Source organism: Triticum urartu, chromosome 7, assembly GCF_003073215.2.
Source record: "Triticum urartu cultivar G1812 chromosome 7, Tu2.1, whole genome shotgun sequence".
Classification (NCBI taxonomy): Eukaryota; Viridiplantae; Streptophyta; class Magnoliopsida; order Poales; family Poaceae; genus Triticum; species Triticum urartu.
In genome coordinates, this window is record NC_053028.1 from 27,791,352 (window position 1) to 27,814,987 (window position 23,636).

The 23,636-nt window shown below is 43.5% G+C and overlaps 1 protein-coding gene across 1 annotated transcript; it reads left to right on the forward strand.

Annotated features, from left to right (window-relative positions):
- Positions 1-44: 44 nt before the first annotated feature.
- Positions 45-2,940, forward strand: LOC125522954. Its single transcript, XM_048687996.1, has 4 exons — positions 45-518; positions 672-861; positions 1,396-1,611; positions 2,437-2,940. The coding sequence occupies exons 1-4, from the start codon at positions 100-102 to the stop codon at positions 2,665-2,667; spliced, it is 1,056 nt and encodes a 351-aa protein (XP_048543953.1). The 5' UTR covers positions 45-99; the 3' UTR covers positions 2,668-2,940.
- Positions 2,941-23,636: the final 20,696 nt, after the last annotated feature.

Genomic DNA, 23,636 nt, shown 5'->3' on the forward strand with positions numbered 1-23,636 from the left:
AATAGGACTACGTACGCACCTGGTTTTATCAGCTTCCATAGAAAGACAACTTACACAAGTTGAGTCAAGTACCGCGCCGCCACCACTAGCTAGCAAGCAATGGCCACACCCACCGATGAACCCACCATCACCATGGAGACCTGCGGCGACGTCTCCGACGACCCCACCATGGAGACCATGGGTGTCCTCTCCGATGTTCCCATTGTGAGCAAAAGCCTCCCTATAGGCGCCGTCTCCGCCAATTTCAAGGTCACTCGTGGCTTCGGTGGAATCGCGGAGAACGCCAAGGTGAACGTCGACAGGCTGTATCTGCGCCAGATCATGACGGGCTGGGACGCGAATCAGTCGGATGTGATAAAGCCCAATGCCGTAACTGGGCTAGGTAAAACTGCTGTGAACAACTGGGGGATCTATGACGGCCCTGGCCCCAAGGCGAAACTGGTTGCCAAAACGCACGGCATGCACACATTTGCCGGCAAATGGAGCAATTGGTTCACCCTGGTGTTTGTGGTCGAGAGGTACGTAGAGTAACTATTATTGTTTTGTTCCACGGTTTTTGTTTTACATGTAAGGCCAATAATACATGAGAGTCTACCGGGCATGAAACCACTGCTGAGAATGACCTAATTATTATGTAGGAGCAAAAACGATTATATATATTGTGCATGCAGGTTCGAAGCGTCCACTCTTCAGGTTATGGGAGCTAATGATGAGGATGAGGCAGATAATGAGTGGGCCATTGTAGGTGGGACCGGTGAATTCGCGATGGCTCGCGGTATCATCCAGAGAAGAGTATATAGTGTAACAGACAGTACATTAACACATGCGCTTACTATTGAATTCTTCTGCCGCATGAAGGAGGTAAACCTGTAATTAATTTCAGGTCGCCCTCTTTGCATCATATATTCTAGCTCATTGTTGAATTTCTTCTCGTTATCTGATCACTTTGCATTACATATGCAGTAAAATACTTATCATTTCTTTTCTGTTATTTCGAATCGAGCTCATTGTTGGAATATGTTATACACTGGGGACCCCTACTATCATGTCAGTCTCAATTACATAGCCTAGTAGTAGGTCTTGTAAAATCATATTTGGACGGCCATTTTTAGCCTGTAAATACAAACCCCACCAAGGGTCCATTTGTTGCTCCTAGTAGTATTTTTTTGTAAATACAAACCATGGTATTTTCTGTAAATACAAACCCTACCGTGAGACATAAAGAGACCTGGTCTCCCAACTCCCCCTGTAAAAGGGGTTGAGGGAGGAGAGGTTGAGGACTCTTCGTTTTTGCCCTATGACTCTGTTTGGCTCTCTTCTTTATTCCTTCACTCTCTCATTTTGTTGGGCTAAACCAACAATCATGAATCATGATGCATGGTCCTTCATATTCAGGTCGTCCCTGCACCTACAAAGAGAGGAACAGTTGGTGGAAATAAAGGCTCCCTGCTTTGGGAAATGGAAGGCAAATCCCAACGTCTAGAAAATGTAACAATCTACCATGTAGGTGCCGTTGAAGGGTTCCAATTTTCCTACGTTGATGAAGACGGGAAAATCCGCACCACTGGTACTTGGGGTCGAGTACATCTTGATCCTTTGCGCAAGACGGAAGTGAGTAGATTTCATATTTTACCATGCATGTGGGGTGTGGTTGTTTTGCAAATCATGTTAGTTTATGCCTGGCTTCAAACTAACCTAAACTTGGCATTGATTTACCGAAAATATTATCAAGCAGTAAGACTCCAAATATAGGTATATATATATAGTGTAATGAAAATATATATTACCTGCAAAATCGTACTCGCTACGTTTTTTACATGTCGTATTAGTTTTGTTATAAGTCAAACATTTGTATATTTGACTATATAGATTCATAACATATATAAGATTTTTCTTTTAGATTTACTTTGAAAATACTTTTATAGTATATAATTCATATATATGTTGCGAAACTATAAGGATGTTTCGAAAATCATTAGATGGTTATTAATGTTTGACTTAAAGCACTGCGACCTATGAAATAAAAGAACAGAGAGAGTACATATACTTGCTTATTTAGTAGTATGATATAATATAATATGTTTTTATATAAATTAAGATAGTTTGACCTAACATTATTTTAGAATTATATCTTTTTGGGAGGTATGGAGTTTGCAGCTATATATATCTTTTGTTCTGCCCATAGTTTTAAATAGCCGGCTATAGCCCCGCTATAGCCTTGCTATAGCCTTTTCAGCACGGTGCCGCTAAATGGTTTCATGTACAAACATCCCGCTATAGCCTACTATAGCCCGCTATAGCTCCGCTATAGCTGATTTTGAGGTCCGCCGCTATTTGGCATAGCCCGTTATTTAAAACATTGGTTCTGCCACCTAATTAATAAATACTTGATGATACATCGTTTTTCATCTTAACTAATTATGTGCTGTTTTACAGATAAAGTTTGGCCCATCAGAGTTTGTGAAAAAGATCAATGGGGTTCAGAGAGGCGGGGGCTGGCTATCAAAATTTGAGATCGTCACCACCCACAAAACGTATGGTCCTTTTGGAAGTGACATCGGCACTCCACATTTCAGCTATACCGTGCCGGAGGACGAGACCGTGGTGGGCTTCTTCGCAAACACTGATAACGTTTTCGTCACTTCAATTGGTGTTTACACCATCTAAATCATTCAGTATCCGACCCTGCTGCAGCCTGCAGCTACCTGCATGTTCCTTTTAATCATCAGGGTGTTTGATTTCTTCCCGTTTCCGCTGTTCCAGCAATAAGATGGCTAGCTAACAAGGGTGTGTCCCCCTTGTCTATGCCTATTGCATTGTGATCTTTCATAATCAAATCGGTCGTGTAACATCTTTCTTTTTCTCTTTCGCAATGTTCAATGATGTTTCCAGAGATTGTTTACTTCGGAATAAAACAGATCGTATTGATATGATAGTAAAGTAGAATGAGTAATCACGTTCATGTATTTCCATATCCATATAGCATCAGCCAATCCGCGTCTTCCCAAGCGTCCTTGTTGCTGTTTATTAGGTATGGTCGCCCTAACGGTGCTACGCCGTGTGCACCTCTATCACTGTATCACTGCTATTTATGGCGATTGACCCATGGTCTCTTGCTAGTCCACAGCCGCCCTGTTGCCAATACCCGCCAGTCCAGTTATGCTACACTTACATGCAGTTTTTAACAGACTTAGGCTTACGCAGAGGGGTGTCATTAAAAGATTGGATGGAATGGAGCCCCACCCCGGGATTTCAGGGGAGTGGGATGAATTAGTCGCCGCCACCTCCGTCCGTAGGTGTGTTTCCGTGAGTGATGCCCGCCAGTCTCATCTTACGGTTTCTGCTCCAACATTCAGCATCGTGTGTGTCCCACCGTAATAGAACTAGCCCAAAATATGCAGACACGCCAAGTGTCTCACTGTGCGTCTCCTGCACTAAGGTCGGGGCTTCTCTCTACAACTCCAGGCAGCTTCATCTTTCTCTTCTTCTACATGGCTACATCTATGCACGCTGTGTACCACAAGAGATATAGTAGCGCATTGACGTGTCTGGCACACTCAAATAGCTCATATATATATAATATGAATTATTTTTAATAGCATTACATTTTAGCACACAACTCATAGTGTGGATATATAGCCTCGAGTGAGTACGTGACAACTTCACATGATTTTAGAATATGTACATGACACCTCTTGATCATGAGATAGCTTTTCTCTCTCTTTTATTAATAAATTTGGCAAAGCCCTTTGTCATACGCACGATCAAGCAAGGGCCCAGGAGGGCCGGCAGGGCGCCGTCAGTGCAGCTGCCGCCGACGTCAAGCTGTCTTATCGAGTCTTATTAGATTACGAAAGAGTTAAGAGATTGAGTTTGCTTTGTTAGGAAGGAGAATACAAATCCTATAAGGATATACGTGGTTGCTTAGAGGCTAAGTCTCCTAGGACTATAAATACAATGGGCCATGTAATTGTTCAATCTTTAAGAAAAAAAGAAGTCGAAAGACTCTTGCCCCCCGCTCTCAAGCTCTCTCGCGCGCCGCCTCCTCTCTCTCTCCTCCCTTGCGCCGCCGCCCCTGCCCCGCAAACCCTATTACATTTGGTACTCGGAGCCACGTTACGATCAACTACATGGAGGACCTCCACGCCGCCCTCGCCAGTTGGGAAAAGAAATTCATGAATTTTTTTTCCCTTACCATCGGAACGCAACATATCCAGATCTCTCCACCATCAAGAGGGAGAACATCAACCAGGAAATCGCCGATCCTCGCATGGAACAGCTCACCCTCGAGGAGAAGCTAGCACGCGTCTGCGACAACATCATCACCGACACCGCAGGCATCGAGCAAGCCCACCCCTATAGCACCGACATCACCACGGTCCAAGCCAGATTGGATCTGGACGCAGTCAACGACGACGATAGTCTTGCTACGGAGATACAGCAAGCAATGATTGCAACCAACAAATCCTCCGTCAACAGCACGATGAAGGAATCCCCTCCATCGTGCACCACAGAAATCATCAAGAAGGCGTCGCACAACTTCCTTAGAGCACCACCAGTACTATAGCTGCTTTTGCTACTTTGCCCAAATCAGACCGTCGACAACGGCTATCCCCCGGTCATCATCTTCAAGCCGGCCTTGGACGATGACAGAAACAGCCCGCAACCACCCAATGTTCACCTCAACAGAAAGATGCATATCCCAAGGAGATCCCAACATCAACACTACTATCAGTCAATTGGGACAAGAGGTAATAAACTATTACACTACCCGAGATTCCGCCTCATCATCCGACAGGAGATCCCATGGCACGCTGAGATACAACACCACAACCGCCCATGCCGCCGTCTACCGGTGAATGATTTGCTTGTCAGGGGTGAATGATAGAGTTACTCAGCTTGTCACTGCCGTCCACTGCACATTCAAGCCCTCAGCAAAATCATGAGAAATAGAAAATGGGTGATTTCGCCCGGGCGCTACATGAGAATGCTTGGGCGCAGGATGTGGACCCAAAAGTCAACACCGCTACTCTGCATGAATATCTTACATTGTGGACTTGGACTACTGGAATAGAACTTGATCAGACACGACAAGATGAGGTATTGTGCTCCAGGGAGACAAGTGGCACCTTCACCACGAGATCAGCCTATGCAGCAAAGTATTGGGGTAGTGAAGTAGACCCAACGGCCGAGTTCACTTGGAAAGCTAGATCCCGTTAAATTGCCGTTTTTCGCATGGCTGGCCCTGCAGAATAGGTGGTGACCTCCGTCCGTGTTGCGCGGAGAGGACTTGATCATCGGGTCCAACGCCCGTTGTGTAACCAGGAGGAGGAAAGCATAGACCACCTACTTATACGCTGCGTTTTTGCGAGACAGATTTGGGCAGCGATATTCCAGGCCCTGGGCAAGCCAGACTGGGTGCCGACAACGAACGACACTCTCTCGGGATGATGCTTTAGCAAAAGCACCAATGGGACACACAAGAGAATGCTCAATGCTCTACATATTCTAGTCATGTGGGAGATATGGAAGCATCGCAATGCAATTGTGTTCAAGAGAGCTATGCCATCGATGAACTATCACTAGTAGAAAACGGCCATTTGTCCCGGTTCGTAAGGCCCATTTGTCCCGGTTGGGGAACCGGGACTAAAGGGTCGTTACTAAAGTCCTAAACCTTTATTCCCGGTTCTTACACCAACCGGGACAGATGGGTCTCCACGTGGCCGCTGCTGCTTGCCCTGACAGGGGGGCCTTTTGTCCCGGTTGGTACCACCAACCGGGACCAATAAGCTACCACGCGTCAGCATTTTAGGGGCTAGGGTTTTTGTTTTTTTTCTGAAAGGGGGGAGTTTCGGGGTTTTGGGGGGTTTTGTATGGTTAATTTTGGGGGGTTTCATATATTGTGTTAGGTAGCTAATTAATTAATAGAGATAAGTGTCATCTCTCATCTCCGTGCTTGGTTGACGCTAGCTAGTAAGCAAATGAAGGAAAGCATTAAGTACAGAAGTTCGTCATGAACATATTCATAAAGAGAGAAGTGATATCGACCTCTCCTTCTCCGAGAGATTGGTCGAACAACAAGTTTTCGTATATCTATCCGACGCTACTGGCTACATATATACAATATTAAGATCTCATACAATATAATCCCCTAATTATATATGAACTCATCTTCCAGATGGTATTCTCCGGCTTTATTGATGACGTGGTCAAGAAAGAATCCCGCCACTTCCTCTTGAATTGCTTTGATGCGATCTTATGGTAGGAGTTCATTCCGCATCTGCCACATCTAATTTAAAGAAGGGGGTCAATACATATATATGAATGAAACTTAACACAAATGATGGTAATATAATGAAATTGTGAATATTATTGCTTACGCACATCGAATTGTCTTTTAGAGTAGCCCCGGGTTTTTTTGCAAGTCGCATTGTAGATGAACTCGCAAACGTAGTATCCATAGTAATCATTCCCTTATTCCTGCCACAAGCACTTTACGAGAAATAGCGAGGTCAATCAAACTGATAATGAAGCATTATAAATGGCATTGATGAAAGTAGCTAGAATCAACGGGATCGAGATGGGCGGAATTAGCTAGCTAGTACTAGTTACTTTCGGGTATGTCCATCCCAGCTCCGTCGGCAGCCCGGAGATTGTGCGGTGAATACTTTCCAAACACTGCGAGACAAAGAAAACAATTACTTGATATCAAGAAATGAACAAAAAGTTGCCGATATGGTGCGATAATGATCGATTAAACTTACTTCTCGAGCATTTTAGTCATGTCCGCATAGGTCTCGGGAGATTTTCTTCTCGAGTCTAAGCCGGTTACTAGTCCCTGCTCAAGCTTAATCTCCAGGAGAATATAGTGGAAACTGCGTACGCATGCATAACTCATCAATTACATTACTATAACCTCGAGTAATAAGGGAAACCGAATATGAACAAGACAGTAACACTCACTTGAAGTTGTAAGGAAAGAGTATTTTATTTTTGTTTTGATTTACTACCAACGATTGGGGCAAGTTGGCCTCGGTTGCTTTGGCATCAAATTTAACCGTATATTCATCTATTAGATTTGTGTTAATGAACCCAATATCATAGATTTCTGCTTTTCTACACTCGACGATATTCAATCTTCAAAATATAGTGAGGATAATTACAAATAAATGCAATGAAAGAGCTGAGCTATACATATAGAGACTTAATGACAGAAGTAGTACTTACAGACAGTGGCAAGTGACCGTTAATTTATCGAGGGCCTTTTGATTGAACCACCGGAATAACTCCTCAAATGAAACAAACAACAGTTCAATTCCAATGAGGTCGTGCTCCTCTTTAACTCTTAGCGTCAAAGTATTCTTCCCCCAGACTCGCTGCATGTTTTCATGTACCAATCATGGAATCTTCGAATCATCGTTGTCAGAATAGTTCCATCTCTGATGAGAGGCTTCCCGTACTGGTATTTGTGTTCGTCCACCTCCACTATATCAAAATTTGCATCGTCGGGCGGGTAATCTCCAAGATTGGTATAATCGGGCACCATCCTCGGATCATTAGCAACGATATCGCTAGACACCTTGAGCAGGGGGCACGATTGGTTCGCTTGTTCGCCGACCTGGGCAATTTTTTTCCCAGCTCGTCGTTCTACTAACCTTCGATATCTGATAATACTTCCCGACTACTCCGCTTCGATAAATGACTTTCCAATCATGCGCTCATAGTTGGTTTTCGGCGGAGACGGTGGTGGTTTCTTCAGGGCATCGAGTGTGCGCTTTGCTTTCACCGGATCTACCTTGTCCTCCGGAGGTGGATGTTTCTTTGCTTTCACTGCTTCAAAGAAGTCCCTCACTTCGGCTTCCATGATCTTCTTGTTTTCCTCCACAGACCTCTCGTATGGTAACTTCTCTAGAGGCTTTAGAGATGGACCGAAACTTAATTGCCTCCCGCCTCTGGTTGTACTGCTAGATGCCAGAGCAGACGGAGCGGCTGCGGCTGTCTTCTTTGCTTGATTACGAGGCAGAGGAGAACGAGTACGACGCGCCGGAGCAGCCGGAGCGGCGGCGGGTCTCTTCCACCCTTGCTGACGAGGCGGAGAAGGAGGAGGCTGGCCGCTCGGGCGCACCGGCGCAGGCGGAGAAGGAGGCGAAGTGCCTCCACGCGCTGGAGAAGGAGGCAGAGTGCCCTGATCACTCACTGGAGGAGGAGGCGGAGGAGGAGGCGGAGTTCCCTGACTCGTCGGAGGAGGAGCAGGAGGAGGAGGCGGAGTGCCCTGACTCGCCGGAGGAGGAGGAGGAGGCGAAGGAGGAGGTGGAGTGCCCTGACTCGTCGGAGGAGTAGGAGGAGGCGGAGTGCCTTGACTTGCCGGAGGCGGAGGAGGAGGCGGAGTGCCCTGACTCGCCGGAGGAGGAGGAAGAGGCGGAGGCGTCTAGTTCGGAAGGTCGATGAGCTCCTTCTGCCATAGGCATGGAGTCTTCAGAGCTGAATCCAGCCGAGTCTCCCCTTCACCGGTAGGATGGTCAAACTAGAGGTCCTCAAATCCCTCCGTTATTTCGTCCACCATCACCCTAGCATATCAGTCTGAAATTGGACGGTAGTGAAAAGTTGCATCGGGTTCATGAGGTCGAATAGAGCCGACAGCCGCCTTGACTTTAAAGTTCTGCCATTGTGTCATAAGGTGGCAATTTTGAGACTCCGTGATAGCATCCACGGGGTAGCTAGCAGGAGCCATGAAGACATGCTCCAGCTGAAGCAGTTCGGTGGAAGCCACGCTGCTTCTCCACTGAGATGGCGGGGTAGCTTCGGCAGGTCGCTTGCTGCGAATTGCTGCTCGTTCCTCTATTGCTTGTACCCTTGCGTGCAGCGCCTGCAGTTGGGTCTGCTCCACTTTCTTCCTCCTCTTCTGGCATTTGTAACCGCCCGCGTCCGGAAACCCAGCCTTCCACGGAATGGAGCCTGGCGTGCCTCGTGTCCGTCCAGGGTGCTTAGGATTCCCGAGGACCATTGTGAGCTCGTCATTCTCTCTGTCTGGAATGAACATCCCGTCCTGCGCTGCGGCGATATAGTACTTAAGCTTCGTGACGGGTATTCGCATTTGCTCTTTCGTCCAAACGCACTTCCCTGTTACAGGGTCCAAGCTTCCGCCAACCCCGAAGAACTAAGTCCGGCAACGGTCTGGCCAGTTCAATGTCTCTGGTTCGACCCCTTTATCAAGCAGGTCATTCTCATCCTTGGCCCACAACAGCCGGGCTTTGAGGTAGCCACCTGACCCCGTGTGATGATGATGCTCCTTCTTCACAGCATTTATCTTGTTTCTCACTAACATCTACTTACTCTTCTCCGATGTCTTGTGGGCCTCAAATTCGTCCCAGTGATCTCTGATCTTCTCATACCGGCAGGTGAATTCTGGTGTCTCTTCTTTGTCGACAAACGTTGTTTTCAGCTCATTCTTCCACCTCCTGAATAGTTTTGCCATCTTCTTAAAAGCATGAGACTTGATCAATTGCTCTTTAACTGGCTTCTCCGGATCCTCCTGTGGCGGTAGGGTGAAATTTGCCTTCAACCCGGTCCAAAGATCATCTTTCTGCATATCGTTGACATAAGAGACCTCAGGGTCTTCCTTCTTAGGCTTCAACCATTGCTGGATGCTGATCGGGATCTTGTCCCTAAAAAGAACCCCGCACTGAGTAGCTAATGCTTCCTTTGTCCAGATGGGTTCAATCGGTTGGCCATCGCGCGTGATTGCTGTGATCGTGAACCTTTCATCCGGGCGCAACTTTTTCTTCGGGCCTCGTTTCTTTACCGAAGTTGTGCTCGATCCGGAGGGCTAGAAAAGGAAGAAAGACTAGAGTTAATATGTGTACATACCAAAAGAATGAATGCATCAATTAGCTAGTCAGTATATATATATATACCTTGCCGGACTCTGTTCGGTCACCAGAGCCGTCATCACGGTCTCCTTCTTGCACCGGCATTCAGTCACCGGAGCCATCATAATCATGAATTTCCTCCTCCATTGTTCAATCACTGTAGCATGCTTCTTCAACCTGTCCTTCCAGACCATCATTGTCGTTAAGATATGACATGACATCACCTCCGGCTAAGATTATGCCCCCAACACCTGTTCTGCTGCCTCGTCTCGTCCGTGCTCCATTGTTTCTGCAAATATTACAACATGGCAATTATTATACAAACATGACAGCAGGTGGATATATTAGTGGCAAACATAGACCTAGCTACCTAATGATAACAAGGAATCATATTAGTGGCCTCGACGCTTCTCTAGGGTTTGGGGTGGCCTCGGCAACGCTTCTAGGGTTTGGATCAACCTGTGCACATCCATAATGGGGGCATTCTTGATAAATCTGGACCCTCGACCCCTGGATGACCCCCGACCCTCGACCCCTTCATGTCACTGATACGTCCATTTTGCATCATGCTTTTATATCGATATTTATTGCATTATGGGCTGTTATTACACATTATGTCACAATACTTATGTCTATTCTCTCTTATTTTACAAGGTTTATATAAGGAGGGATAATGCCGACAGCTGGAATTCTGGGCTGAAAAAGGAGCAAATATTAGAGACCTATTCTGCACAACTCCAAAAGTCCTGAAACTCCACGGAAGTTATTTTTGGAAATAATAAAAAATATTGAGCGAAGAAAATATCAGAGGGGGCCCACACCCTGGCCACGAGGGTGGGGGTGTGCCCTACCCCCTTGGGCGCGCCCCCTGCCTCGTGGGCCCCCTGGTGGCTCTCCGGTGCCCATCTTCTGCTATATGAAGTCTTTCGTCCGAAGAAAAATCATAAGCAAGCTTTTGGGAAGGAACTCCGCCGCCACGAGGCAGAACCTTGGCGGAACCAATCTAGGGCTCCGGCAGAGCTGTTCTGCCGGGGACACTTCCCTCCGGGAGGGAGAAATCATCGCCATCGTCATCACCAACGCTCCTCTGATCGGGAGGGGGCCAATCTCCATCAAAATCTTCACCAGCACCATCTCCTCTAAAACCCTAGTTCATCTCTGGTATCCAATCTTTGTCTCTAAGCCTGGGATTGGTACCTGTAGGTTGCTAGTAGTGTTGATTACTCCTTGTAGTTGATGCTAGTTGGTTTATTTGGTGAAAGATCATATGTTCAGATCCATTATGCATATTAATACCCCTCTGATTATGAACATGAATGTGCTTTGTGAGTAGTTACGTTTGTTCCTGAGGACATGTGAGTGGTCTTGCTATTTGTAGTCATGTGAATTTGGTATTCGTTCGATATTTTGATGAGATGTATGTTGTCTCTCCTCTAGTGGTGTTATGTGAACGTCGACTACATGACACTTCACCATTGTTTGGGCCTAGAGGAAGGCATTAGGAAGTAATAAGTAGATGATGGGATGCTAGAGTGATAGAAGCTTAAACCCTAGTTTATGCTTTTCTTCGTAAGGGGCTGATTTGGATCCATATGTTTCATGCTATGGTTAGGTTTACCTTAATACTTCTTTTGTAGTTGCGGATGCTTGCAATAGGAGTTAAACATAAGTGGGATGCTTGTCCAAGTAAGGGCAGCACCCAATCACCGGTCCACCCACATATCAAATTATCAAAGTACCGAGCGCGAACGTGATAAAAACTAGCTTGACGATAATTCCCATGTGTCCTCGGGAGCGCTTTCCTCTATATAAGAAATTGTCCAGGCTTGTCCTTTTCTACAAAAAGGATTGGGCCACCTTGCTGCACTTTATTTAGCTTTATTACTTGTTACCCTTACAAATTATCTTATCACAAAACTATCTGTTACCTATAATTTCAGTGCTTGCAGAGAATACCTTGCTGAAAACCGCTTATCATTTCCTTCTGCTCCTCGTTGGGTTCGACACTCTTACTTATCGAAAGGACTACGATAGATCCCCTATACTTGTTGGTCATCAGTCACGTTTGTCTAGCGTCAAAGGATTCAACAAAACCATGTCTTCATCATTAGGCGAAAGTAACAGGTGCATGATGGTACAAAGTTCTGCAAAGATGTACTCGAACGGAGTCCCAGATAGGATAATTTGCTTTTTCATACAAAGTTTAGCAAGAGCCTTCTGAATATCGCTATTTGGAAGGCCTTTGCTGAAATTCATACAAAAAGGCAAATTATTCTATCCAAAACTCCGTTCCAAAACAACTTTGCACAACTTCGTATCATCACACCCCAGTTACTTCCAGCTAATGATGAAGCCATGGATTTCTTCAATACTTTGACACTAGGCAGCCTCTCGACCCCTCAGCGACCCTCGAACCCTCGGCGACCCCCACCCTCATGTCGAAGTTATCGGGGAGGGGGTATGTCGACCCCCCCCCCACCCTCATGTAAGAAGAGGAAAAAAGTCGAAGAAGAAAAAAGAGGAGAGGAAGAAAGGAATAGAGGAGATTCTCCTCCTCTCTTTTTTTCTTCTTTTTTTTTCTCTTCTTATTTTTTTCTCCTCTCCTCTTCTTCTCCTTTCTTCTTCTCCTTCTTCCTCTTCTTATTTTTTTTCTTATTTTCCTTCTTCTTCTTTTTTCAACTATAATGCACTATAAATCAACTAACCTAAAATGCACTAACCTAAATCAACTAAATCAACATATGAAGAAGGAAATGTTATCGGAGAGGGGGTATATCGACCGCCCCCCCTCATGTATCCACATACATACATACATCCATGGATCATCATTTCTCATATATATATATCCATCTATAGCCACACACATATATAAATAGAAAAAATTCTATGAAAAAAATGCATAGATGATAAAATACATATATACTTGGTAAATATTCTATGAACATCATTTCTCATATATATATATATATATATATATATATCAATGCATAAATCCATGGATCATACTTGCTCATATATCCATAGTCATATATAAAAACTTTCTATATATGAACAAAAAGACATTTTTGACATGCTGAAAAGAGACCTTTGGTCCCGGTTGGTGGCACGAACCGGGACCAAAGGGGGGTATTGGTCCCGGTTGGTGCTACGAACCAGGACCAAAGGGGGGTATTCGTACCGGTTCGTCCCACCAACCGGGACCAGAGGCTGTCACAGCAGTGGTGTGGTGGGAGTTTAGTCCCACCTCACTAGCTGAGAGAGCTCAGCACCTGTTTATAAGATGCGTTGCGGCTCAGGTGCTGAGCTCCTCTCTAATATGCAGGCAGTACTTGCCTACCCTTGTCACTGCCATGTTGGGCTTATTGGGCCTGCGGGCCTGCATCCTGGTCCTTGTACAGATGGGTTTCTAGTCGTATGGAGGCCGTGTGGCCCAGTAGGCGGCATTTTTTTTAATTTTTTTCCAGTATTTTTTTTGTTTTTCTGAATTATTTATTTTCTTTTAATTTTTACTTTATTTTTTTATTCTTTTTGCTTTTAGGTCAGAATAATTATAAACTTTCTGTTAGTGCCATTAGTTTCCAAATTAGAATTCTTTGAAATTTGTGTGAATCACTAGTTTGTAAATAACTTCACTATAAAAATATATTTTGAGTGATTCTTTTTCCTGCTATTTAATATTACTGCGTTTTATCAATATATTAAAAACTGATTTTGTATTTTAGTTTGTATCAAAAAAATTCTTTATGAAAATTACTTTTGCTACTAAAGTTTCTAACAAAAAATTCTTTATGATAATTCTTTCTGATTTTCATGTTTTCATAATTCTTTCATGCTTTTAGTTGCATAATTTTTATATAATTTTAGTTTAAAAAATACTAGAGGTTTATAAAAGCTTTTTAGTTGATTCCTTTTGCTATTAGAGTTTTATAAAAACTTTTTAGTTGAATGTTTTTGCTAGTGAAGAATATTATAGTTTTGTTTTAGTTGATCATAACATAATATTTTAATTGATTATTTTAAGTTCATTATTTTTGCTATTAGTTCATTCTTTTGCACTAAATGACCCTGAAATTGCAAATCACTACAAACAAACTCTGAAAAGGTTGAAAGTTGGCATGGTATCATCATTTCACCCGCATAGCATGTGCTAGAAAGTTGAGAGGGTTACGGCAAAAACTAGATGCACTTCATGTACAAAACGGGCAATTTCTTTCGAAGTAGGTTTCGGACGAAAACTCATATGTTACAAAGGGATTTCATTTTTTGAACTTATTTGAACTCCAGACTTTTTGTGTGTTCAAAATGCACCATTCAAAGCCACATCATCAATTTTCAACCCTTTTTGACTTCATTTGTTATTTTTCGTGCATTTACTGTTTTTTTGAGCTAAATGACCCTGAAATTGAAAAGCACTACAAATGAACTCTAAAAAGCTTGAAAGTTAGCATGGTATCATCATTTCACCCACAAAGCATGTGCTAAAAAGTTGAGAGGGTGACGGGAAAAACTGGATGCATCTCGTGTACAAAATGGACAATCTCTTTCGAAGTATCAGGGTTTCGGACGAAAACTCATCTGCTACAAAGGGATTTCATTTTTTGAACCTATTTGAATTCCAGACATTTTATGTGTTCAAAATGCACCATTCAAAGTCACATGGATAGATAAGTGACCAAATTAATAGAAGTTTATCATCACATTATGTGTGTCAAAAACCATTACAGATTCACATGGATAGATAAGTGACCAAATTAATAGAAGTTCATCATCACATTAAAAACAAAGTACATACATAGTTCTCATTGAACAAAATATAGCTCTCCCGAGCATCTAGTTAAACCATACATTGAAACTATGTAAAACCTTTCAATGCAACAACAAATGCGATCATAATCACAACCAAGGTAAAAATTGATCCAACGGCATAATGATACCAAGCCTCGGTATGAATGGCATATTTTCTAATCTTTCTAATCTTCAACCGCATTGCATCCATCTTGATCTTGTGATCATCGACTACATCCGCAACATGCAACTCCAATATCATCTTCTCCTCCTCATTTTTTTTATTTTTCCCTTCAAGTAATTGTTTTCTTCTTCAACTAAATTTAACCTCTCTACAATAGGGTCGGTTGGAATTTCTGGTTCAACTACCTCCTACATAAATAAAATCTATGTCACATAGGTCAGCATATTTGTCATAAACAATAAATGAACAAAATAGTTATAAAAAGATATTATATACCACATCTGAATCATAGACAGGACAAGGGCCGATGGGGGCGGATACCAAAACCATCGCACTATATAATAACAAGCAATAATAAAATTAAAAAAATTAGACAAGTATCTGTCTAAAGTAAGAATTCTTTTCTTTCAGAAAGAAGATAAGAACGAGAGGCTCACCACGGTGGTGCCGACGACGAGATCGGCGCGGGCGATCGACGGCGGTGAAAACGGGGACGGGACGTGACGGACCGCTAAACGTATGCAATTATTGGGGAAAATGGAGCTTGGAGGTCGAGCTTCGAGAGGAGAAAGCTTAACTAGTGCGACTCGGGCATTTCATCGGACACCTCATGTGCATCGGAGGTGAGCTAGAGCACCCAAATGCCCTCTCCTCGCCGGCCAGAAAAAACAGAGCATTGTAGAGTGCTCTATTGCGGCGATGGGGTACATATAGGCAACTCATTTGTCCCGGTTCGTGGCTGGAACCGGGTCTAATGCTCCCCTTCTGTCCCGGTTCGAGCCACGAACCGGGATCAATGTATGTCAGCCAGGAGCGAGGCCCATTGGTCCCGGTTCGTACCAGGAACAGGGACAAATGTGTCCAGACGAACCGGGACCAATGCCCACGAGGCCCCGGCCGGCTCCTTGGGCTCACGAACCGGGACGTATGCCCCCATGGGTCCCGGTTCGTGACTGAACCAGGACTAATGGGCTGGCCAGGCCCCAACCAAAGCCCTGTTTTCTACTAGTGTATGTACTCCATAGGATCACGGAGGAGGGGCGCAATTTGAAACAAACGGGATTACTTAAAAGGAGACCTTAACGGCTTCTTCAACCACGTGGAACGACGGGCTAGTGCGGCAAGTTACCTTAGCAATAGAGGGTAGGGTGTTCAGGTGGTGATGTTTTGCATGTAAAATCATATAACAATATCGTGGAGGGGCTCTTCACCCCATTCCTTTTCTTAATATATAGTACGCACACTCGTGTTTATTGGAGGAAAACAAAATTGGTGATTTGGTTGTCACCGGCGAATGATAGAGTAACTCAGTTATTAATTTACTTGCTACTATATTGACGAAACATGTTAGCTATGAAGTTAAAACCCGATAGGAAGATGTGTACATGGTATATTGTTGATTGGAGTTGACAGGTTTGGTCCTAGTAGTGATGCTCGTCCTGTTTGTGTCGATTGAGGAATATTCATTGTAACACCCCTGGGGTTACGAACTTGTTTAGCACCACGCTTAAGTCTTAAGAGTAGTTAGCAAATAAGCTCATCACATTTTAAATTTATTTCGCGATAAAATAATAACCAGACTTTAGATGTCACTTTGGTAATTAAAAGAAATAAAGTTTATATTGTACATTAATTTATTCGAGGGCTTGATAATGCCTAATAAGAATTCTAACAAACAAATTGGGAATAGGTTGTTATTTGTTATGGCATGAAAAACAATTTCTATAACCAAAAATATAATGTAACCAATGTTTAGTGCTTAAATAAAGTTTTAGTACTACCTCCGTTTCAATTTACAAGTCCTACGCGTATACCTAGGTTGCCAATTTTATCACCCTAATGTAAACTATATAACACAAAAATTATACCTTTTGAAAGTAGAAACTCCAAAGTTTATGTTGGTATATTTTTTGTAATATATGACTTGTATTAGGTTAGTCAAATTGAGGATCTAGGGGTACGCGCACGCCCTGTAAACTGAGAGAGAAATAGTACCAAATTGCATCGATGGATAGTTGGGAACCTCGGCTTTGGGGTTGTAGAAACGGTTGAAGTTCAGGCGAGACGTGTAGCCGTTTTTGCGTCGCTTTACAAACCCTACTTGGCACATTCCTGTAGTCGGAGCCTTGGAAGCAGCGAGCCGCCTGCGCGAGAGCTCCCTCAGCCGTGCATCGCACCACTAACCACCGCGCTGTTGCTGTTTCCTCGACACACTCAGCACACACCGGCACTGCAAGCTCTTTCTTTTTTAGAAAAGGAAATATATTGATATCACACCTTCTACATTGACTAATGCATATGGCTATTGTTTATTACAAGCACAAAGCTCCTTAGATGTATCTTAACCTTAGATCCATGTTACACAACAACCATACTAAATGACATTCTAATTAGGAACTACCTGTAGCAGTACAATTTCCATAGTAATATAACCTCTCATAATCAATCGCTTGATGGACGCAAAATACCAGGTGAATGGTCCCAGTTGTGAAGATAACGTTCTCAGCTGTGCATCGCACCAACCACCGCGTTGTTGACACACTCAGCACACACGGGCACTGTAAGCTCTCAGTATGTTTGTCTCCTAGTCGACTAGTCTCCTTTAATCAAAGATGGAGATCAAAAGAAGTGAAAGGTATTTTTTCTACGCATGTTGGAATCCGAATCTGTAGTGCGTTCCTGTGCTCGCACATAGCCAATACACAAGCAGCCACACATGCACAGAGGCACATGCATGCAAGCGCACGCTGCACCGAGCACGCGAGCTGTCGTGCTTGTCCTCTCCTGCCGTGTTGCATTGTTTGCATCAGCCACTTCGAGAAAATTATGCATGCCCTGAACGTATTTAGAGGTGTGTCTGTCACCATAAATCCATTGCCGGTTCATCTGCATGCATTATATATAATTAAGTGTGTCTAAAACTATTACAGAATATCATAAATAAATAAGTGACCAAATTAATAGAAGTTCATCATCACATTAAAACCAATGTACATACATAGTTCTCATTGACAAGCAATAATAAAAGTAAGAAAATTAGACAAGTATCTATCTAAAGTAAGAATTCTTTTCTTTCAGAAAGAAGATAAGAAAAATTGGCTCATCACGGTGGTGCCGGCGACGAGATCGGCGCGGGAGATCGACTGCGGTGAAGACGGGGACATGACCTGACAGACCGCTAAACCTATGCAAATCTCGGGGAAAAATGGAGCTTGGAGGTCGAGCTTCAAGAGGAGAAAGCTTAACTAGTGTGGCTTGGGCATTTCATCGAACACCTCATGTTCATAGGAGGTGAGCTAGAGCACCCAAATGCCCTCCCCTTACCGGCCAGAAAAAATAGAGCACTGTGGAGTGCTCCGCTGCGGCGATGGGGTATATATAGGCAACTCATTTGTCCCAGTTCGTGGCTGGAACCGGGATTAAAGCCCCCCCTTCTGCCACGAACCGGGACAAATGTAGGTGGGCCAGAAGCGAGGCCCATTGGTCCCGGTTCGTGCCAGGAACCGGGACAAATCGGTCCAGACGAACCGGGACCAATGCCCACGAGGCTCCGGCCGGCCTCCTGGGCTCACGAACCGGGACATATGCCCCATGGGTCCTGGTTCGTAACTGAATCGGGACTAATGGGCTGGCCAGGACCGAACCAAAGCCGTGTTTTCTACTAGTGTAGCTCATATAAATACAATATGAATTATTTTTCAATAGTATTAAATTTTAGCATATAACTCATAGTGTGGAGATATAGCCTCACGTTAGTACGTGACAACCTCACATGATTTTAGAATATGTGCATGACACCTCTTGATCATGAGATATCTTTTCTCTCTCTTTTATTAATAAATTTGGCAAAGCCCTTTGTCATACATACGATCCAGCAAGGGCCCAGGAGGGCCGGCAGGGAGCCATCAGTGCCGCAGCCGCAGCCGTCAAGCTGTCTTATCGAGTCTTGTTAGATTAGGAAATAGTTAAGAGATTGAGTTTGCTTTGTTAGGAAGGAAAATCCAAATCCTATAAGGATCTCCGAGGTTGCTTAGGGGCTAAGTCTCTTAGAACTATAAATATAAGGACTGTGCTAACGATGAGTCGACTGGTCGTTCGCTCGCTTTCACTGATTTTTTTCTTTCTCTCAAAAACCTTAGTAAATTGCTAGTAGTTTTTTCTGGTTTTTCACCATAGTAAATTGCTAGTGGTTTTTTCTGGTTTTTTGCTACATAATATGAAAAGAAAATAAAAGTGCTTGAAAGAGGATTTGAACCCAAGTCTATGTAATACCTATCGAGCCTAATAACCAACTAAGCCACCTTTTGTTGTTGTCTATTGTAGAATGACAATGTTATTTGAACCTTTCTTATTTCTGCCATATCAGAAGAAAAAATAAAGTTTGGCTTGGTAACTTTGGCAATGACCAGCGTGATAACTATGGTCTGAGCAACATGATAACTATACCATGATAAGGCTGGTAACTACAGTACGAGAAAGTTAAAAGCATGGGGAAGTATGGTAATTTAACATAGAAATTACCGGTGAAATGTTTCAAAAACTTTTTTCCCTTGGATGAAAGACACCATGGTGTTTAAACGTAAAATATTAGTTATCAAGTCTGCGATGATACATCATCATGTTATTTACACAGAAATTATTGGATGTATGTTTTTCAACAAAAAAGTTTCAGGTCAAAAGTTACAGTGGCGTTTGTATGGGAGTGATCAATTTTGTATGTTTCTATTACCATGTTATTTACACAGAAATTAGCGGGGCATCACCCCCCTCGCCACACTCGCCATATTTACCAGGATCAGGTACATAAGTTATCAAGTCTGCGATGTGTGAGTTATCATGTTATTTGCACTAGCTAAATACCCGTGCGTTGCCATGGATCATCAATTTTACTTGTTGCTCACCATCCTTACTACACGCCTACACAAATCCAACCTCGCGAGTTGTCTCGCCGCCATCGCGGACACGTGATCACCCCCTTGTACTCCTTCGTTGTTTGACCATATGGTCATAGAATTGCTCTTCCATAGCCCTAAAAACCCATCACTGAAATAGCCCAATCCATGAGAGATATTGGCCTGACATGCTCTTGCTCAAATCTCATATGGCTTGAGAGATATTGGCGTCCAGAAACAATGCTTGTACACTGCCTCATAACAATAAGTTTAGGCATAAAGATATTTTTACGACACAGAGATAGTTGTATAATCATCTTGTAATCCACAAAGCAAGTGTCCTGGTTTTATTTATTTATTTGAATAGTTTGTATTGGCTTATTTTTATATTACAACAAATATGACCTTGTGCTTAGCTTCCATTTAAGGTGACACCTTACCCTATGTATGCCTGCATATCATCATGGGCACAAGATAAAAAGAAAAAAGCAATATTAGCAGTACCGTGCACCTTTAGCATAGATTATTACAGAATCAACAAACATGCATATATAGTAAACGGCGAGAAGGTATATTAGAGAATTTTCACCACATCAATAGGCCATGCAAGGTCCACAACAAACAAACAATACTCAGGAATAGAAGAACATTTGCTTAATATTCCCTCTGTTTCAAATTATAAGATGTTCTAGTGTTTTTCTGATTCGGATGTATGTCGACGCATTTTAGTGTGCTTGTTCATTCAGTCCACTGTGTATGTAGTCCATATTAAAATATCCAAAACATCTTATAATTTACAACGAAGGTACTATAATTTTTTTTATATTCATAACCACTACTTTTCTTTTACATGCATGTCCATAAAAATTCTTATTAGTGGCAGACAACCCTGGCCAACCAGTTGCTTTATATTTCAAGATACTTGCACACCAAAACAAAGAAGCTTAGAAAAGGCACATGAAATCTGTAAGAACAAACTGACATGGTACATGATCATTCAGCCAGCAAGCATATCATCATCAGGAGCCCCTCATTTTACAACCTCATCCATCTCCAGTGCAGCCAACAAAGGAATCATCCATGTAAGTGCCATTAGGGCCTAGTTATTATCAATGAAGAAATTCATGACAGATCTTGGTGACCCAATGAAAGACTAAGCTAACAACAGAGCTCTGGTATATTAGCAAGGCCCTAGAAGGCAACTCCTGCACGACCATGTCGGTGCTATCATAGACCCCAACAATTAGTTTCTCACCGTAGGTCCCAGCAAGGATGTGACCACCGAAGATAGTTTTGATTCCTACAACATTTAGTTAGAATTGATGCACGCAATAACTAAAATAATGGTAGGCATTCTCGGAAAAACAAAAAAAAACAATTGTAGACCTAAGATATTTCAGTGCAGACAGAAAACTCCAGAACTAACTTGGAAGGAAAGATAACTACCGTATTAGGATAATTTCAGTTAGGGATGTATGTGCACACATGACAATAACTTCATATATATCTGTCGATAATATGAGTTTTAAGAACACAAGTGAGTTGAACACTGCTGAATGCTGATATGCCACAAGACTCCAAAGTCCAAATGCACTGAAGATAAGAGTCTGGAATGTCAATCATAAAAGCCATAATCTATTTTTATGCACAAAAGGTGAATACAATAGAGAATCTTCTACAAAATGGGCGACCTCCACAATCAAGATAAAACTGATTACTCGATGGTAACATTAGAGTTGTTTTACATCTTTACCATAAAATTGTGCAACAAACTGTACAACTAAGTGATCCTCCCAATGTTGACAATAATCAACAATTGGTTGAAGTGTTGCAGAAGCAAGGCAATGGCTAGCGACATCTGAGAGTAAGATATCCTACAAGGAACAAGCCGCTAAATCTCAAGAAAGACAACAATCATCGGCAAACTGGAAATGATACTCATAGAGTACTTATAGTTGCCTCGTTGAAGGAACGGGAAGGAAAGGGAGGTGAAGTGTTCGAGCAGAGGAGCCCTGATCCTATGTAGTTGGTATGGATGGCGCAGGTATCTGAGATGATGCCCAAGAGTGAGCTTCTGGCTGTCATTGTCAATTATGTAATAGATATCCACAAGAAAGATGGGGACTGAACTGAAGCAACTGGAACGGCGGGAGGTTCAGAGGTGGATAATCTACAGTCGAGGACGAGGTGATCTTGTTGGCGACCTCGTTCGGATCCCCAATGGCCGGGCACTTCCCGCCTCATGCGGTCCTACCACTCCCGCTCCTGTGTTAGATGGCAGCAAATGCCCTTACGAAATTGAAGAAGACCATAGCGAACAAACATCAAAAGCTGCTCTTAGTTCTTCTTGACGTCATTACTGTTTTAACTAATGCCTAGAATTCTGTAACAAAAGTATTTACTCCACCTTTCTGTAATGTTGAAGAAGTCTCTGAACCATGCAATATGAGCATCGAAACACAAATAAAAGATGGGTATCAAATTATGGATTTTCACAATTAGAACATGTTAAAACCACACAAAATATTTTCTCTAGTTATGTTCACCAACAAGAAAAGTACATATAGAAGCAAGTTATATCTGGGGATCAAGAACATATGTAAGCATTTACCACTCGACCTGAATATAATGACGTTCTTTTTCTTCCTGTCCTACTTATATCTCAGTGACTCCACTGGAGTAAAGACCTGCCAAACAAATGTTGAATCTGAGAATTCAGCACGACCACAACTAATCAAATGGAATTGGACCAAATCAAACCAGTGCAGGTTCTTGCGAGGGCAGGAATGTACAGGACCTCCTCAACAAGGAGACTCTGCTCGTCGGTTGCCACACTGTCTTAACTTGGAGCTCGCTGTCGGTTGAGTGCGGAATCTCCACAATGTATGGCGTCACCCTCCTTTGATCGGTGACGGCCATCGACATCCATACAACCGTTAGTGCAAAAGGTTAATCCTATCTTTCTTCTACCCATACAAGAATCTGCAAACAAGTCAATTTTATTCAAAAATCAGCACCTCACTTTTATTCATACAACAACATCATGTCACTTCATTCATGCAACAACAGCAACACAGAGCAGCATTATGACAAGGATGTAAAAAAAGATGAGAGATAGAGGGGATGTCAACCTTGCTGCTGGAGGGGGTGAAAATCAGTGTTTATCCTTGCCTTTTTCGAAGAACATGCGGAGTGCAGAGTGCGGCGTGGGCGCCAACACAAAGAGAGGCGGCAGGACGACGTCGACCAATAACTCGAACGAGCTAGCGATTAGCCAGCACTATTGTTGTCCGCCGCAACGTCCGCACCGAGGCCGTACTCGCTAGAGATGAGTCTGATGTTCTAGGAGCGTGGGCGCCGGAGTCACTAACGCAGGAGAGGGCAAGGGTTGATTCGATGGACTCGACCTCGGTGACGCGGCTGACGACAGCGTCTATGCATGGGCGGTGCTCGAGTGCTAGGAGCGTGGGCGCCGGAGTCGCCGGCGTCGGCGCCTATGCTGGCACGGCGGGGACGTCGATTGTGAGGGAGGAGGAGGAGAAGTCGGGCCACAGTCATGGGAGAAGGCGAGCGCGTGGTGGAGGAGGACCGAGATCGAGATCTGGAGAGATATGGGATTGGGAGGAGCGAGGGGGTTGGGCATTGGGCGTGGGAGAGATATGGGATTGGGAGGAGCGAGGGGGTTGGGCATTGGGCGTGGGAGGTGGGTTCCTGGTCGTGGCTTTTTTTCTTTTCTTTTATCATGCGCGGGTAGAGCAGGATTATGAGGAGGACGGGGTGGAGGGAACGAGGCAATCACGGGATCGAGGGAACGAGGGCATCGCGAGATGGTTTGAGGTCGAACCATCACGACGTTTGATTCTCCTTTAATAGTAGAGATTAATAGTAGAGATAAGAGTTATCGTG